We start from the raw sequence: 17,774 nt of genomic DNA, 5'->3' as shown, positions 1-17,774 counted from the left end.
ACCAACAAAGCTCCTAAATACCTTCTCAACACAGTCTCTAAGAAACACCATACCAGACTGCTCAGATCTAATAAGAGCGAAAACCTCGAAATCCCATGTTACAAAAGAGAAAAAGCAGGAGGCAGCAGCTTCAAAGTACTCGCTCCTAGGCACTGCAATACCTTACCTATCAACATCAAGAGGGAACAATCCTTCCCACTTTTCAAAAAACTACTTAAAACCAGATTATTCAACCAGTTTTAAGTTGAGCCCAAACACCACGCTTCCTGATCTAATCCCATACCCACACTGTAGATATGAAGTACTGTAATGTGTCACTTGTATTGTTTGCTCTTATGTTGTCTAATCACCAAGACTGCATCTGCTTCTGTCTGTAACTACGCCGTGATACCTCAGGGTCTGGGCGTACAACAAATGTAATAAATAAATAAAATGAATAAATATCTGTCCATGGTAGCATTTGCTCAAACCTTTCCCTCCGCACTGGCATCTCATGCATCTGTACTTGATTGGGGGTTGTCTTTGTACTTTGCCTTGACTGCATTTGAACAAACCTTAAGTATTTTCTGCATCAGAAATGTCGTACCATTGAAACATTTGTTGGAGCACTTGTTGGAACGGCCCCGGGGTCCCCAGCTGCTTTGGGCAGACTCGCTGGTTCCTTCCAGCGTCTCCGATCCTGCTTGTGCTTCTGCGGTGTGGTTCCTTCACCCGCTTTCCACTTTGGAGTGTGCAGATGTTCTTCCAGTGTTCTGCGTGGCTCTGCTGTCGCACAGTGGCTTTCCTTTTCGGCCCAGACTGGAGAATGCTGTCTCTTCAAGTGGCCCAACACCCAAGAGCTCCTGCCCGGCTTCCAGCATCTCCATGGCTCTTCTTGCTCGCACACTCACTGCGTTTCTTCTCCTGTCGCAGTGGCCTTCTCTGGTCCACCACACCTGCACGTGTGCCTCGCGTTCGTAAGCCTCTGCATGGGGTTCAACGTCTTCTCCTGCACTGCTCGATTCAATAGTGGTGTTGCCATCTTGAAATGTTCCGTGCACTGAAGTCTTGGAAAAACAACTAGCCTGCATGTTGTACTTCATGCTTCTTTCACTTTGCACGAACTCCCTCTTCCTCATCTCAGTACCTGGGTGGTTGTTGGAGTTGGAGCCAATGGATGTCATTGGACTTTTAACTCTTAGATGGTTTTTCTCAGAAAGTCCACAAAAAGGCACATCAAAAACAAAAGGTATTATGTGTGAGTTGTGGGTGTTTGTGTCAAATGTGGGGGCCTGTGTGAGAAACCAGAAGGTGTCTCACCCACTAGTCCTCGGGGGTTCTGTCATCCAGGTGGCCAGGACACGGCCATTGCTTTTGGATCCAGTTCTTGGGGGTGGACCCGTGTGGGAACATCACCTGGGTGAGGGGTCTTCTGGGACACCAAATGGTGAGAAGCTGTATCCCCTTCCCTTTAACACCTTTACCCCCATCCTACTTGGTAGGATATTTAAGAACTGTTCCGCCACTTTTTACAACGCAAACACTTTCTCACTGACAGCCTGCTCTAAGGGAAAACAGACTAACCACCGAGACATATGCCTGACCTGTCCAAATACTATGGTCAGGCGAGGTCAAGCAATTATTGACAATCAGTCACAACTGACTTCCATTACACACAGATAAAAGGTGGAGCACGAGAGCACACTGTGAGCAAAGCACATGACGCAACAGCCGTTTCAAGACGGCAGCTGAACAAGAGAGGAAAGTCGGCAAAACTGAAGGGGATAACAAGGAGGGAAATTCCGTTGACCTGTTCGACAAGGAAGCGTTACTTTCCCAAAACCTTGAGAGAAAATGTAAGACCAGCAAACCAGGCTGAGGAATCCTGCATTGTGTGTCAGAGATGCCCAGGGGCCGCACGTGTCAATCAAGGCGGGAGAATCACCAGCCACCGCGGTTCAGTCCTTGTCTACAAGAACAAAGCTGCTTCAGTGAAACACATACGGTGAGTTGGGAAAACCGATACAAAACGGGTCTGTGTTGAAGCCAAGGTTCCTAACAGCAACTTCGTACGGCGAGCGATGTAACGAACATTGTTAAAACGTGTGTGATAAGAGACGCGAGTGGAGTTAAACTGCTGATGAGTGATTTGAACTTTAAAGCAAGCTTCAATACTTTTGTAGGAGTGGTCCGGCACTGTGTGGGTGCTCAATGGAAGGTCTCTGTAAGGTATCCAGCTGAGAAGTAATAACAGTAGATAAATTGGGTCCGAGCCTGGTGGGCGGAGATCAATTGAAAGAGAACGAATAAATGTGAATCGAAGTGGTCCTGTGACGGGTCAAGCAAAATCGTGCGCACAGTCGAAAGTCTTCTATTTTAATGAAATACGGAAAGTTTGGAAAAGTACATGAATTTGGTCCGAGTCTGGCAGAGGGAGACCAATTGAAGGTTTTGTGTTAAAGTGGGTCTGAGCCCGGCGGAGGTGGACCAGGTCTGAACAGTACTTCCCCTGAGAAGTTGTATAAGTGAAAATCCTAAGAAGCAAGGAACTGTACTGTTTTGTCGTGTTGCATCATGTCCTCTGAAAAAAGACACTTTGAATGACAGAGACTTTGGCACAATAGGTCCTGATGTTGAAGTCTTGAACTCTATCCTCGTACTAGAGAAGCCAGGGAGTGTGCTAAGCTTGCCAACAGCTTGAATATCCTGACATATGATTTCTTGAACACTTTTCTTTTGCATAGCATTGTTTCCCACACTATTTGTATTTTGAAGCAAGGATTGGCAATACATCTATTAGTATAGGCCCTTTTATTTTGACAAAGACACCACTAGGACTGCGTTATTATTATTTGATGGTCGTAGCTTGCACCCATCTTTAGATTTAGGATTAGATGGGCATTTTTCAAACCCAGTTGAAGTTCAATAAACACCCTTGAACTGTGATCACTTGTGTCTGTTTACTTTTTGATACCATGCCTTCCTTACACCTGACCAGAATGACAATTGGCCATTAAGAACTTGGGTATTAGAGGGTCTTCCTCCTGGGAAAGGAGGAAATACTGCATCTCATCCGATGAAGTCGGGATTCTCCGCCTGCCCCCGGAGGTTGTCTTCCCCCATGTGATCATCCCTCATACAGCCGCCCCCAGGGTCAGGATCAGGTAGCGGCTGCCATCCCCAGGCCACATAGGAGGTCGTCACCGCCAGGGAAATAGTGATGACTCCATCGGATTCATCACAGTCCCCTGTGTTGCTTCCATTTCTTCACCTAGTCTGCACAGGACCCACCTATCCACTCTGAGACTTCCAAGTTCCTAGAGGACAGGGCTTTGTGAGAGCACAGTGGCTTGCAGAGTCAATAGGTCGTTTAGTTGAGCCAATTGCTGGCAGCAGACAAATACAGCATCCAGCTACCAGATATAACGGCAAAGGTTGATGGAAGAGGTATTTGTGAACTGCCTTATCCGCTGGGACTTTGGGAAGGGTAATTTTGCTCTTTTAATTGATGATCAAAGTTAATCAGGTACTAGGTTTTGGGCCTAACCTCGTGGAAGAGTCTGATCTGAGAACTGGAAAATAAGCAGCTTCTTTGATTGCTCACATAACTCAAACTGTGCAGGAGAAAAAATGTCAGTTTCAATAATCTAGCGAAGTGTACAGTCACACACCCATCCTCAGTTCTCTGCATGCACGAAGCACACCATTTCTTATTTTCCAAGTGTATTATCACTCGCTTGTTGCAAGTACACGTTATGATCCATGGTATGTGTATTGAATTCTGATAGATGGCAACTGCTTCTCTTGACCTAATGGCTGACCGGGCTCACAGCCCCTCATTGCAGGGGAAGGAGTGTATCTCACTGATTCCTTTTCAAAGTGTTCTCCGGCTTGCTAATGGTATTACAATTGCCTACTACACCACCTGACAGTTGTTACCAATCAGGTGTAACCTATCCCACTTTACATCTTCAAACGGGCCATAAACATGTCACTGGGTTTAATCACCAAGTTCTGCCTCAGAGCCAGAGATTTTAGAAACCACCCAAAGAGCCACTCCTTGGTGGCTGTGTTGACCCTGGGCCCAAAGTTTCTTAAAATAACTGAGCCCACCAGTCCTTCTACTCCTCTCCCCCATAGGGTTTGGGGAAAGCTTGCTTCTCCAGCATGGGGTCTGGCATGGATCCACATGCTCATGAATATTCCATGTTGTCAGGCTGGGAATCCTCCGTAAAAGAAAAAAAACAGTTTCACTTTCACTTTGAAACTGTATTTCTCCTTAAAACCAATAAATGTCCTCTGGGGCATATTGCTCTCATCCAATGATGGTCCTCTCCCTAAGCCCTGCCTCTGGCAGCCATCTTAATATTTGTACTGCACACTTCAGTGTTGGAAGCCCTCTTGTTGCTCTCCGAGCTATTTTTTACATTTTTCTGTAAACAGTTCTATTTGTGATCATGGCAGTTTCCTTTTTGGACGACATTTGGGAGGAAGGCCTAACCCTCATGAAAAACCCATGCATGGCTCTAACCAAATGAGACGGGTTGTAGAAGAAATAGTGTGCCAGACTCGGCACCCAAGTGCTTGAATTCACAACCGTCGCTGGACTCAGTAGTGTCAGCCGCCGCAAGAAAACGTTTGGCCAACCCAGCATCATTAGTCCCCCTGGACAACGAGGGGAAAAAGATGGACGCCATGGGGAAGAGTCATCTACACTGCGGCATCCACGATCAAGGTGGCTATCTTGTCCCGATACGACCAAGAGCTTTACTACAAGTTGGGACCTAGTCTGGAATTCCTCCCCAACGACAAGAAAATGGAGGCTTCGCCCTCTTTCAGGAAAGAGAGGTGGTGTCGGACCATGCCATTGCAGTGGACATCGTTGACACAGGCTTCCGACAGATTGGCACTCTACAGCAGCATTGCTCGTTGTCTCCAGGGGAAAGTTGATTAGATCATCCAAGGGACACTCCACGTTATACAGGCAACCGCCTCGATCCTCGATGCAGGAAGTCTACAGGGGTCGCTCCCAGGCCTGCGTTAGCGGAGGTCAGCACCGCCGTTGCCCACAGTGCAGGGTGCCGGCACCCAAGCGAGCCTGTACCGGCCAAGAAGTTGGGCCCCCACTCGTGCACCCCGGTGGGAGGCCAGCTGACGACACTCTCGCCCAGGGACACAACTTGGAGTTCCAACTTAGTTGCCATTGTATTTCACCAGTTCCCCGTCAGGAGCAGCACATACCTCAGCTCCTGGAAGAAGTGCGAGCCATGTTACCGAAAAGGGGATAGAGCCTGTTCCCGAATGGCTCCGGAGTCTATTCCAGATACTTTCTGGTCATAATCAAGATAGGGGGGGGGGGAGTTTGAGACCTAACCTGGACCTGCACCATCTAAACAAGTAGTTGAAATCCCAAGAATTCAGGATGGTCACATTGCAACACGTACTTGGCCAACTGGAGGAGGGGGATTTGTTGACGATGTTGGACCTACTGGTTGCGTACTACCATGTCCCCATCCACAGGAAACCTCTTAAGTTCCTGTGGCTCGTGGTACAAAGCCAACACTACCAGTTCAAGGCCCTACCTTTCGGCTTAAAGTTGGGCCAAGGGTGTTCACAAAATGCCTGGCCCCAGTGGCGGCCCGCCTGCGTCTGCAGGGCGTGCACGTATACCCGCACTTGGACGAATGGCTGATAGCAGCCCGCTCCTGGGAACTGGCCGACGAGCACACGAAAGAGACCGTCCGGCTACTGATGGACCGGGGGTTCTCGGTGAACTATCCAAAGTCTGCTTAACGTCATCGCAGAACGCACTGTTCCTCAGCGCCAGACTCCACACTGTAGCTTGTCCGGCATCCCCATCAGAGGAGAGGCTATCAGCCGTTTAAGGGAAGGTACAGCAGCTGTTGTCGGCAAAGACGGCCACGGTTCGAGCCATCAAGTCTTTGCTAGGCATGATGTCGTCCTGCATCTACCTAGCCTGATTCTGCAGGTTGCAGATGCGACCCCTCCAGGAATTCTTGGATGCACTTTGGATACAAGTGTCTGGGGAATTTAGCGGACAAGATCCCCCTCAATGAGGAGTTCCAGCTGGCAATAGAGTCGTGCTTGGTATGCTCCCTCATCGCCTGGGGGATGGGATTTCCAACCCCGCCATACAAGGAGACTGTTACCACGGATGCCTCTCTGGAAGGTTGGGGAGCTCACGCTGGACGTCTACACGCAGGAAGCCTGTGGCTTCCGGAGGAGAAGTATCTGCACATCAACATCCTGGTGGTACGGGTAGTGTAAATCATTCCTACTTTCTCTTGGAGGCAAGGTGGTGAGGATCTTCACGGACAACACTACCACCATGTTCTACATCAGGAAGCAAGGGGGCACTCGATCCCCAGTGCTAGCCAAGGAAGCTCAGGACATGTGACATTGGGCCATTGGACAGGGGATGTTCCTCTCGTTTCACCTGGCAGGCGTCAAGAACACCATTGCCGACTCAATCAGCAAGGAGCTGCGCTCCTGCCACGAGTGGGAACTTCGTCAGGATGAGGTGGACCGTCTGTTCGTCAAATGGAGCAAACCTCTGATCGATCTTTTTTGCCACAGCAGAAAACTCAAAATGCCACAAGTTTGCCAGTAGATTCCGCCAACTGAGGTGCATGGGGGACACGTTCTCCTTCCTGTGTGAAGGTCTGTTTCTGTACACCTTTCCCCAGTTTCCTCGCCTGCTGCGTGTCATCAACACACTCGGACCATGTCGGTGCAAGACGATACTCGTCGTCTTGGCGTGGCTGATGCCGATTTGGTATCTGAAACTGCTCAGCCTGTTGGTGTCGCCTCCAGTCAAGTTGCTGGTACTTCGGATCTGCTCACTAGGGAGAGAGGCGCAATCCTTCATCACGACCCAGGATCTCTGAACCTGAAGGCATGGCTCCTGCAGCCTTAGAGTTTGGACGTTATGAGCTCACAGTGGACTGCAGGGAGGTCCTTGCTGAAGCCAGGGCATTGTTGACTCTCTAAAGTGCTATAGCGATTAATTCGAAGTGTTTTGCTACGTGGTGCCGGTCACAGAAGATTGCCCCTCTGAGGGTCACAGCCCCACAGATTCTTCCGTACTTTTTTTCCTTGGCAAAAGCTGGACTCGCTCACGCATCCATCAAGGTACACCTGGCGGCCATCTCTGGCTTTACCCGATCCCTGGGACGGTCCTCGCTGTGGTCCCACAGACTCGAGGAGATTCTCAAGGGGCTTTTTTTCAATCTTTCCCTCTGGTAAACGCGCCTGCCCCAGCGTGGGAACCCAAGTGGTCCCAGACTCACGGAGGCACCTTTCAAACTCTTCTCTCGTGGAAGACGGCATTCATTGTGGCCATCACCTCAGCCAGATGAGTGGGTGAGATCCAGACCCTATCCTGCAAGCAACTGTATCTCTTTTTCTACGAATCAATGGTGGTACTGCGAACACAACCCACTTTCATGCCGAAGGTTCAGTTCGAATCCCACCTCAACGAGACTTGGGTGTTGCCTGTTTTCTTCCAAAGCACTTTGTCGCCCGCGGAGAGATCTTTGTATTCGCTGGACGTTGCTCGTGCCTTGAAGTTCTATGTGGCACGCACAAAGACTTTTCAGAAGACTTTTCAATTTTTTGTGAACTTTGAACCTGTGAATCGTGGGAATGCCTTGTCTAAGGCTTCTATCACAAGATGGCACTCCGGCTGCATCATGCAGTGTCATCGGTTGCCGAACCAGCCTCTGCTGGGCCGTCTAAGACCCCACTCCACCAGAGCGATCGCTGCAACAAAGGCGTTCCTTTCTGGTGTGCTCCTGCTTGACCTCTGCATGGCTGCAACGTGGCGGTCCATGCAACGTGGCGGTCCAGAACCGGAATCTGGTGGCCAGCCAGATTCTGGTTCTCAGAACTTCTGCATCTGTCGATTCTTCCTCCAATCAGATTGCCGTGGATTCCTGACCTGCTTCATCAGTGCGATCATCAGATGTGGCACCCCTCCCCACAATCGTTCAGCTTGGCGGCCTGGTGCCTGAATTCAGATCATTAGCGCAGTTTAACTTATCTGAGGACAATATGCGCATTATCCAAGCGGCCAGGAAACCTTCTACGAGGTCTCAATATAGGAGCAAGTGGTTCCGTTTTTGCCACTGGTGTTTAGCTAAGCAGTTCGACCCCAGGCACGCTACGATTGACTGTTCTTTCGTTCATATCTCATCTTGCAGCTTTGGGCATCCATGTCTTGTCTTGCAGGACTTACTTGTCGGCTATTGCTGCCTACCAGTCCACTCACAGCTGTTTTTCTTTGACGAATCCAGTCATTAAAAGGCATTTTGCGGGTCTACCAGTACGCAATCCTCATCACAAATGGGATTTGAATGTGGTCCTCACCGCCTTATGCCATCAACCATTTGAACCCATGGCCACTACTGATCTCCAGTACCTTTTTTGGAAGGTCGCATTTTTGATTGCAGTGACATCGGCAAGGCGAGTAAGCGAGCTCCAAGCTCTGTCTGTGGAACATCCGTTCCTCATCTTCCATAAGGCTAAGGTTGTGCTCTGCACTCATCCTTCTTTCCTGCCTAAAGTGTTTACTGATTTTCATTTGAATTAATCTATTTCATTACCTACCTTTTTTCCGAATCCGGCCTCTTAGGCCGAGAGAGTCTTACACAACCTAGATGTCAGGCGAGCCCTAAAGTTTTACCTCGACAGAACAAGTGAACTCAGGGGCTCCTCACAACTCTGTCACATTCGGAGACCCGAAAGGGAAACCTGCTTCAAAGGCTACTATCTACCGATGGAATGCCTCCTGCATTTCTGAAGCATATACTATTCAGGGCCTTCAATCTCCGATGCGCGGGGCGGAGCCAAGGAGTTACGGGGTTACGGCCAGGTGCAGTGCCCCATGTAAAAATAGGACAAACATTTTCAATTTTTGATGCTTTTTAACAAAAGTGCTTCGGTCCCGTCCCAAAGGACGGAATGTTCCACAAGTATGTAGGAAAGGGGACTATGGACTAGTAGTAAGGTAGTGACTACGGTGAGAAACCTTCTCCAGCATGGGGTCTGGCATGTATTCACATGCTCATGAATAACAAAGTTAAAGTTACTTACCTGTAACTATTGTTCTCCAGCATGGGTCTGGCATGGATTCACATGCGAAGCCTCCCTCCGGCCCCTCTGCGGCTCTTCTTGGTCATACTGCCACTTTACATGCCTACCAAATCTGGAGATGGCTGCCAGAGGTGGGGCTTGGGGAGAGGACTGTCATTGGATGGGGGCAGTATGACCAAGAGGACAGTGATTGTTTGAGGAGAAATGCAGTTTAGAAGTGTTTTTTTCTTTTACCAAGGATTGGGGAATATTCATGAGCATGTGAATCCATTAGCACTACAACTCATCCACGCTAGCCATTATAATCCATGGTGAGGCTTAATGGGAATTTCAGTCCAAAACATCTGAAGATCCACAGGCTGCAGACCCCTGTTCTACACTGATGTTTCTAGTAGAGCCTACTTGGCAGGGTCACAAGCTACCACCACCAACACCACCTCTAAGGCCTTTCCATGCCCAGGGTTTGTTATTGAGCTCTTCCCCAGTACAGTCCAATTTTGGGTTTGGGTTACCTGGGTGTTCAGTGCTGGCTTCACCCTACATGCTCAGGCCTGGCTAGAGCTGGAGGGCTTTGCCGCACTGAACCTTTCACTTGGCCTCCAGTCATGGGGCTGGTAGGCTGATCTGGGGCTTGTCTTCCCATATTGTAAGCCTTTAAGGGAAACCCTTACAGGAATACCTTCCCTAACGAAACCAAGATTGCCTACATGTTTCAGAGAACAATAGTCTTGTTGCACGGTGTGCATTTTTACCGTTGGCAAAAGAACACCTTTCTTGATGTTTATAATGAGCCGCTCATAGCTTGCTAGCGATCTTGTCCCTGAACAAAACATTGCTAGTTGCAGGTGCTTTAGCCACTCGCCCCTTGCCAGGAGTTCCGATTCTCCACACACACAAAATGTCCTACTTTCCAAGACTAAATTCCCACCTGCCAGTGTCTTCTGGCACGTGCAAATTGTGGCCTGTCTGCTCGTATACATTTACTGGGAGGCCCCTCTGGGTTGCTGCATGTGCGTCAGTAGTGATGTTAAACTACTGATGCTAAACCCCTTGCTTTCTTGGTTTAGTGAGGGACATCTTTTATGGTGCATGTACATTTCTGTGAATAATAAACAGTGTTTCCTGGTGCCAATTTTAGTTTTCTGAGTTTGCAAAGACCTAACACATGCTGCCTGTTTGTTTCTGTGGTCGGCAAAAGCGATCTCTTGTCAGCTGGTGTCTGTACTGGCATTTATGAGCATTTCACTTGTTAGTGGGTGCTTCTCTGATAGGAGAGAAGCACCCCTTGTGTGTTTCTTTGTTACGAGGGAGAAGCACAACTCTTGTTAATTGCTAATGCTTGTGTTTTTTTTGTTTTTGGCCTTGCATGCTTTCATAGCCTTTTTCTGTGTTTTTAGATTAAAGTACAAGATTCTACATTGTGACTGCTAGTACTGTCTTACCTTTAGGAAAATGCTGCTCTGCCAACCTAGCGTATCATCCCTTTTGTTACAGAGGTGCTTTAATGATGTGAAGCAAAATCCCAGATATACTGTTACATTCTACCTTTTTACCTCAACAGATCCAAGATGGCGTCCGACCTTGGGAGCAGCCTTACTTCCATCGATTGGCTGCCCCAGCTCACCCTGCGGGCAACCATGGAAAAAAGCCACGCTGCCCAGACCCCCACTGGACCCCGCAAGGGCCCTGGCTCACCCACTGATCCCAATGCCATCCTAAACAAGGAGGAGGCAGCGGCACACAGGGATGGGAAACCGCCCTACAGCTATGCCAACCTTATCACCTATGCCATTAATTCATCATCAGCAAAGAGGATGACTCTGAGTGAGATCTACCGCTGGATCTGTGAGAACTTTCCCTACTACAAAAATGCTGGTGTGGGCTGGAAGGTGAGGAACCCAAGTGGATCCCGGTGCGGGTCCGGCATGAGCATTGTTGTCTGGCTTTTGAGTTTTTTCAATGACTGTGCAAGTTATCATTTTCCAGATCTTTGAATGTCCTTGCTGGGGTCCATTGAGTAGTTATTTTGAACATTACTGAATAGACGTGATTTTGTTTACATGGCAGGCATTGGGCGTGGGGAGGGGTTGATTGGTTGGCAAACTTTATTGAATAGGTTAGTTTTTTGATTTTATTAAGAGCCATGTTGGAATTTATTGGACATATGTGATTTGAACTGTTATGGTTACAGAAAGGCTGTGTTCCGGGACTTAAAATTGTACTCTACTGCCTTTATTTGAATTCCTTAATGGGCGTGTTGGCGTTTGATTGGCAATGCTTGGGTTTAATGTTTCACATTTAGGCACTTTTTAGTAATTGTGTTGGGTATTTTTAAAGTTTTCAACAATCAATTTTTATCCTGCATCTTGTGAATCGTTAAAGTGTTATGGGTCCGTTGGCGTACCATTTTAATAATGTGGTTCTCTATTGGGTATAAACAGCATCCTTACTTTCAGGCCTATTTTTATATAGCCTGAAGCATGGAGTGCTGTACAGCAAGCCAAGGGGGAAGAAGGAATAACGTTAAATAACAGGGATAAAGTTGCAAGGATGCACTGAAAACGGTACACGTCTAAGCACTTGGAGTGGATACAGAAGGGTTACAGGCATAGGTTGCCGGTTAGCGTGAGAGGGGCAGGCCTCGTCCTGAACTTTTGGTGGGCCGCACCTGTGGTTCCCTGAAGACCCCAGACGTGGCAAGTCCTTTATTTGCCTATTGTTACATAAAAGCATCAATATATTAGTAAGGGTTATTCGAGTATAAGTGGTTCTTGCAGAACATACGTGGCATGATTGTCCGTATTGGCATGAGCCGAAGCTGGGTACAAGGAGAACGACTGATTCACAGAGAATTTAATAGGATGAAAATGCTTAGTTTAGCAATTTGAAACCAACACAGAAGCGATTCTCCTGACAGGGCTTTTTCTGTTTCGTTGAATCTACACCCTGACATTCGAAAGAAGATGCGTATCAGTAACATGATTTTGCTCAACCTGCATCCTTTTATGAAATTTGAGAACCTGTTTTGATATCTGTATAACTGATATGTGATTTAATTGCAAATGATAAAAGTCAAAGCTGGCTACCCCGGGCCTTGTCAAATTAAGCCCTGGACAAGGATACAGCACTTTGAAACCACTGCAGTGGTGATTCTGCAAAGCATAGTAACCAAACATAACTTGAGGCAGACAGGTAAGCTACAGCTTCTGTAAAATTGGACATGATGAAAACGTACTACTGGCAAGGACAATAGAGGACACTGAAGTCTATCTCATGACATGCCATTCTAAGAATCAAAGTTTTAAAAACCTTTGGCTAATATACAATACACAATGCTCTTCAATGTTCATATTAATTTACATTAATTCCTGCCAAGTGCACTGCTGAGTTTACAGCATGGCCTTATTGCTTTAAAAAAAGTATTGACTGCGATAGCTCCTTTTGGATAAGGTATTTCACATTTTCTGAAGAATGTCTGTGAGCTAGGCACCGACAGATGGGATTTAGAGACCAATTTGTTTACTGGTTGAAGGCTCTTACACTGACCCTGATGTCCTCGTTTGTGCTGGCTGACGATTTCGACACTTTTATTTTTTCGAGGTGCATTGCCCGTTATCCCCTCCTAATTATTTGCCATTTACAAGGACTGTTTACCTTCTCACTGCACTATTCCCTTCGATGAAGGTTTAATAAACCCTTACTAGCTTATACCATCCTCTAGCACAAAGATGGTCGCAGCAGTTAGTCAAGTATATGAAGATAAAATCTCTCCACTAATTTTGAGGTATGGTCTACGGAAGTTGGTATTTTGCTTTCCGAACTGCATTCTGGTTATGACAACATTTAACTGGAGATGGAAGTTATAACCTCGCTCGGGAATTAAAAGCCACTATAGCTTGGATTAGCTTCCAGAATAGGGAATGTTTAAAAGGAATTGCTTGAGTTACTCCTGTGTGATTTTAAGTCTTGTGAACTATGCCTCCCAGATTGACTGAGTGCCCCATTTGTTTCATTTTCAGATGCTGTTTCCCTAATACTTCAATGGCAGATAATACATTATTTCAATGAGATTTGTGCAACATTGCCATTTACATGGTCTCCCGGAGCTCTGGCAGATATGAAATGGAGCTGGGTGGGGTTAGTTAGTGAGAGGGAAACAGAAAGGTAGCTTTACAGCTTTGCTGTGTGTAGTTCTGAAGTAACGTGTTACTATGTGCGGGTCTGTGCGTCAAGGGCCTCAATGCATTCTTCCTGATGGAAACCTGGTGTGCCCACGGTAAAGAGTGCATTGGCTGGGCTGGTGGTTTGTAAGTTAGTTGTAGAGTTCTGTTGTTTGTAAGGAGGAATTTTAAATTATTGTGTGTGAGTGGCATAGTTCGTCTGTGGGTTTGGCGTGAAGAAAAGTGTCTGAGCAAACAATTGATCTAGGTCAAGCAGTTCAACTAGACTTAAGAAAACCTAGGGAAAGAATGATTATCTTGTAAATAAATTGGTTAGCATTACAGCTACTGCAGACTTCATGGACTTGCATTAACAACCCTATTTAAAGTCTGTAACACCTAACCGCCCAGGTGCACACATGACCATTAATTTTGGTCAAGGACCAGTTTTATGGTAATCGCATACATATTGGCAAAGGTATAAACAAGTGTGTCGCTTATGTAGCAGGGGAATTTAGACTTTAATGCAGGTTCTGGTTTTGGGACTTGGAAGGATTCGCAAGGATCTCTCCATTCCCACATTAAGTAGATGAGTGGCCTTTCTTTCTCTCTTCTCTCTTGTTTCTCTCTCTCTCTCAGGCCCTTCTCGGTATCTCTGCGCCTCCACTATCCCTTACTCCTGGGACTGACAATAATACATATTTAACTTCAAGGATATGCCATTCACATTGAGTAAATGAGTAATGCAGCTGCTTCTTGTCTTCAAATGAGTAATGCAGCTGCTTCTTGTCTTCAAAGTCATTATTCTCATGAAACTGATTTTATAGAACGCAAAATTGTAAGCACCGGACCACAAACTGGTATAAAGGTTTCAGGTGTTTTTTTTTATTTGTACAGTTTGTGTTTGGGAGGGTTTTGTACCATTCAAGAATGTAATTGTACAATGGGTTTATCACTGTTTATCATTGAATATTTATACTGGTCCCACATTTGCCAGCTTTTAATCAGTGATATTTGGACTATTATACGATTTGAAAAAAAGATGTATTAATTGCAAGACCGATACCGTAAATGCACACACCTAAAGTGGCAGCTTTATGATAAATTAAGTGTTTGGAGATAGACTGGAATCTAGTACTCCTCTGTTTTATTATGAATTCTTTGGTTGCTTTATTTCCTTAGTTTATGCGAATTTCTGGCTCTGATTCTGCTTGCTACTGACATGACTAGAACAAATGCATCAGCTGAGCATCATGTTGTAATGTTTGATCGTCTCAGCACAAGTCCATTAGGCTCTCTTCGTTGTACAAGCTGGCACACAAGTTACGGTTGACCCAGGTTATTTTAGCACTAGGATGAGAATTGCCTGATGGGACTGTGGTAAGAGTGCCCAAACTGGACTAGCATCTGGGATGGGCTGAGCATTCTGGAATGGAGTCGACTTGAAATACAACTGTCCAACTCAATAGTAGCCATCTGTAAGGCCGGGGCCGTCTCTGGCATTTGCAATTTAGAAGCACAGACTGCATTTAGATTTCTTCAGTAGGGACATTCACACATAAGAGTATTGTCCCGCCTACTTCCAGTTTTAAAAAGTTCTTTTTCCAGAAAAGATATTCTGAAATATTGGGTTTTGGTGACATGGCAGTGTGGAGTGAAGTCACAGCAATTTTTCACGCTTCCTAAAAGAAAATGTGTATGCATTTCAGAGAATTTCGTGGTCATTTGAATCTTTCAAAATTAACTTAAAGCAGTACTTTCCATCTGGGAGATATTGGATCCTTTTATATCCATTTCAGGGACATATGCAGTAATAAGCCATACTGGTGGTGCCCTTTTAGACTCCACCGAGTTCAAGAAGAGTTGGAAGACATGCTTAGAGTTTACTGATTTGGTAAGGAAGTCTCTGCCACACATAATGTTCATCAGTAACGCCACTGGTGATATGTTCCCAGTTCTACCTGTCTCAAACACTTGCATCCTATATTTGACTTGGAGGCGAAGTTCCTGCCCCTGGAGCATGGAATTCCAAACCCTTTATCTTTCTGTGAAGAATGCTCCTGCTACAGTAAATGCTGTCTGTAAATCTTTGTGTTCCTTCTTGGAGGTAATACCACCTTATAAAACACGCATTGGCGCAGCCAACAGGTCTGGCATTGTTTGTGACCTAGTTCTGTAAAATTGTGCGGGCCATCTTGGCATGTGATTGTGATCTTTGCATGGAGGTACAAGAGTGAATGATCAGGGAGTTTCAACTCACTTTTAAACTCTCCTTGTGCAGATATAAAGCACATTGGTCAGAAGTGAGATGCTTTACTGTCACTGCCTTAATAGTGCTACCATACATAAGGGGGTAGTATCGAAGCCCCTTAGTATGTTTAATGTATAATTACTGGGTAAAATACAGCATTTCTCAGCACAGGTGTTGTATTGTTTATGGGATAGCATCAGAACTCCACAGCAAGACTTGAAATTAAGGCTGTAAGGTAGCCCTTAGGAAGCTAAAAGTATAGTTTCCCATTTTGTAAAATAAGGGTTGCTGGTATTTGGCAGTTAAACGTCTAGCTTTCATAGACCTAGTGGGCTGAGCTTAAAAGTCACTTGGTTTTTTCTGAGGTCTGCATAGGTCACAGCTTGTATTTGGAATGTGTTGTCACAATCCGCAGACTGACAGCTCATTGTGGTTTGCAAATTGATTTGTTTTATTTTGTGTAAAAACCCTATACTAACATTAAACTTCTAGTCCCCATGCTAAGAGAGAGAACGGACTTCAAAAGGGTGCATGTCAGGATGTCGTAAACCTATTTTGTCTGACGTCTAGAAACCTAAGCCAATCTGATCCACTTCCCTACGACTTAACAGAAAAAACATCTAATATGAACACAAATGATTTTCCAAGGTCCTTCCACCCAAGCGACAAGCTCTTGTCTGATTTCTGACCCCCACTGTACTGTGTATGGATTAGACAATGTTGTTCGCCTTCAGTAAGGGTTCCCTTTGACCATCAGCAAATGTCTCTGGGGTTTTCACCCGCTCTGCAATTCAGTAAGAAAGTTTAACTCTTCTCAGCTTCCTGTACAACAGAATAGAAAAAGTATTTATTATTATTATTATTATTATTATTATTATTGTTTGTTTGTGGTTTGTTTAAACCTTTACAAAATAGTTCATCAGAAAAGGATAACAAAACATTTCATACAATTATCTTCAATCACAAATCGTACAAACATATTAAGGACATTATAGTAAAAGAAAATAACAATTCGAATAAAACAGTATAAAGAGGTAGATCAAGAAACAACAGAGATTAAGATGGACAAGATCGATAACAATTCATTCAAGCTTAATCTAAACAGTGTTAAAAAGTCTTATATTTCATAGTTTCTGTGGAAAGGTGGAAAACAGTTTTTCTTGTAAATCTAAAAAGATAGAAGACGAAACAAAATTCATTACGATCATTTAGGATAAATCACAAAAAGTTTTTCAGAAATGCCATTATTCTCCATTTTAAGACAGTCGAGCTATTATGCCTGATTTGATACCATAACAATTCAGTGTCGACAGCATGCAAGTGTGTTACAAATTGTTCAAAGTATAGGATCCTTTGCTTTAGAAGAGCTGGACATTGCAGTAATATATGCTTCAAAGTTTCTTCTATACCTTCTATCTTACAGTGTCTACACCACCCCCATTCACAATTTTGGAGATTCCATCTTTTTAAGATGTAGTTTGTTTTCAAGGTATCAAAACGGAACCTCATGAATGAATTTCTAAAATTCCGTGAGGGATATTTCTCTAAATAATTCTCCAGAACAGGGTAAAATTTCCAAAATGAATGTATCTGATTAACCGTTTTGGATTGTTGAACCGTATCAAGAGTCATTTGCCAGTCCTTACATTGGAGTAAGGATTTCACTTTTAGAGGATTGCTTATCAGCATCTCCAGTGTGACACCTGCATTCAACAAAGTGTCTTCAATTACTGTTTTCAAACTCGAGCAATAAGAATTAGTTTGATCTTTTTCTGCAATCGTGTACAGAGATGAGTCATTTATCAAGCATTTCCTCCACAACAACATTTTTCTCCATACAATAATTGATTGTAATGATTGCAGCCCAAATTCGTATCTAATGCATGAATAGGAACACATTTAGGGATAAAAAACACACCTTTCCACATATCTCTTTCTAGTTTTTTCATAAAATCTGTACCCTCAAACTCATAAAATTCTAATCCATATGTGAGTTTCGGAATACCAGAAATGGTATAAAAACGTTTCAGGGGTGAAGCCGTGAATCTTCCATATTTGGCATCAATTTTCGACATCTGTCTCCTTATCATTTCCGCTTTCACTTCTAGCTGTCTTTTAATCATTGCAGTCGCACTATTAGCTGTCAATTGGTATCCTAAGTATGTCAGAGCAATTTGACTTTTTAGTCGTTTTCCCTCACAAAACCATGTTAGAGAAGATTGGTTTTTCTTTGGTTTCCCATTCTTATAATAATTGTTTAGCTGCATTAA

General features: G+C 45.0%; 1 protein-coding gene across 2 annotated transcripts in view; it reads left to right on the top strand.

The window, feature by feature from the left end:
- Positions 1-17,774, top strand: part of FOXJ2 (forkhead box J2) — a 483,885-nt gene that overhangs the window by 154,753 nt on the left and 311,358 nt on the right. For both annotated transcript variants that reach the window (XM_069650595.1, XM_069650594.1), the window contains exon 2: positions 10,655-10,982. In XM_069650595.1, coding sequence (XP_069506696.1) covers positions 10,662-10,982 — 321 coding nt within the window. In that variant the 5' untranslated portion in view covers positions 10,655-10,661. The remainder of the gene's footprint in view (positions 1-10,654; positions 10,983-17,774) is intronic.

Source organism: Ambystoma mexicanum, chromosome 3p (assembly GCF_040938575.1).
Source record: "Ambystoma mexicanum isolate Mex_15411 chromosome 3p, UKY_AmexF1_1, whole genome shotgun sequence".
Taxonomy (NCBI): Eukaryota; Metazoa; Chordata; class Amphibia; order Caudata; family Ambystomatidae; genus Ambystoma; species Ambystoma mexicanum.
The sequence above is the reverse complement of the archived record's forward strand: the minus strand, read 5'-3'. Positions and strand labels throughout refer to the sequence as shown.